Source organism: Trypanosoma grayi (assembly GCF_000691245.1).
Source record: "Trypanosoma grayi strain ANR4 Tgr_1951_V1, whole genome shotgun sequence".
Taxonomy (NCBI): Eukaryota; Euglenozoa; class Kinetoplastea; order Trypanosomatida; family Trypanosomatidae; genus Trypanosoma; species Trypanosoma grayi.
The window spans coordinates 1-1,631 of NW_008827569.1; the positions used below are offsets into that span (position 1 = coordinate 1).

Consider the following 1,631-nt stretch of genomic DNA (forward strand, 5'->3'; position numbering starts at 1 on the left):
GGGGCACACTTGATGGCAGGCACTTCCATTGTTTGTTTGGCTGTTGGGGTGCGCTCCTGCGGGAACAAGACGCCACCGCCGTCATGCCTCTGCTTCTCGTCACTGGGTGTTTGATTTGGATGTGTGTGTGGGTGGTTGTGGTGCGGCACTGAAGTGGCGGATTGAATGCTGCGTGGATGCCGCTCTGTACTGTCTGTTTCTCTCTGATATCTCTCTCTCTCTGTGTAGGAGCAGTGCTGACGGCGATGATGATGATGCGCTACGTGTTGTTTGGGTGTTTTCTTCTTGTGTGGTGTGGCTGTGGGTGTGCTGCGAATCAAGAGCAAAAGATTCCTTGCGAGAGTCAAGACGATACACACTGTTCGCCTTCCGGAGCTTCTTCGTCTGGTACGGTAGCGGGTACTGGAGGCGGCGGAGAAGATGGCCCTACTGCGCCGTGCAAGAAAGGTGCAAAAAAAGAAATGAAGTGCAATAAAGATGTGGGAAGTGGCCTTGCTGCTGAAACTGGGAGTGACAGTGCTCTGCATACGGAGACGTGCAAGCCGGACGAGGAGACTGTGGTTGAAGATTTGACTAAATGTAAGAATGCGGTTGATGGCGATCAGAAGGAGGATATTACTCCAAAGGACATTCTGAGCGTACCGAACAACGGTTCTTGCGACGTACCCGATAATAAGGACGCTTGCAAAACTTCTTCTGGCTTGAATGAACCGCTGGCTGAGCCGGAAGTTGACCTGCAAGAGACTATGGATCTGAGCAAGCAAGATCCGGTGAGTGTTGGACCTTGTGCAGATGGTGCGCCTGCGCCCTGCCCGAAGAATGCCCCAAAAGGACCTGGGGGTCCTGGTGCCGGCGGCAATACCCAGGATTCGTCAGCACCGCCTCGTTGCCAGTCTCCTCAAGTTTTATCGGATGACCGCCTGAAGTGTGTGGATGATGCTTCAGCTGCAAAAGCGGCCCCTTTTCCCCCTCCCCCTGCGCCTCCGCCACCGCCGCCGCCTGGGCAACCTCCGTCTCATCCTGAGACACAAGTGACTGGTGGTACGGAAGAAAACGGTAAAAAAGAGTTAGCGGAAATTTCGGTTGGCGGGAACGAACATGAGAAAGGACTCAACCGGGTTGATAAAAAGGACGGTAATAGTGGTCCTGGGGTGTTGCCAAAACACAGGGAGCAAGGAGGCCCGCGTGACAAGCAGATCGGCGAAGGTGATCAGGCAGCAGGCGTCGGTGAATCTTCCAATGTATCCACAGACGCTCACAGACCCGTCGGTGCAAAGAATGACACACCAATTTCTGGTCCAACACCACCTGCACCACCCGTACATGAGGCTGAGAGCCTTGCAGACGATAACCGCAACGGGGAGCCTGCTGAGAGTACTCCTCAGGCTGCAGTCGAACAAGGTGATGCCGTGCAATCGCAGACATCTCCTGCCTCTACTTCCACGAGTGCCACGGAAGCCACAGGCAGCAGCAGCCAGCCGACCGACAAGGGCCAAGACCCGAAGGCTACGGACAGCAGCAGCGGTCCTGTGTGGGTGCATGCACCTCCGCTGCTGCTGCCGCTATCTGTGATGTGGCTGGGTGGTCTGGCTGTGACTGCTGCGTGCTGAGCCCCGCCATTGGGGACGCGG

At 56.0% G+C, this 1,631-nt stretch overlaps 1 protein-coding gene across 1 annotated transcript; it reads left to right on the top strand.

Moving 5' to 3' along the window:
- Nucleotides 1-461: 461 nt before the first annotated feature.
- On the top strand, nt 462-1,610 carry DQ04_19511000 (hypothetical protein; the record flags this gene model as incomplete). Its single annotated transcript, XM_009317827.1, has 1 exon — nt 462-1,610. One exon carries the CDS (start codon nt 462-464, stop codon nt 1,608-1,610), a length of 1,149 nt encoding a protein of 382 aa, XP_009316102.1.
- Between the last annotated feature and the right edge of the window lie 21 nt (nt 1,611-1,631).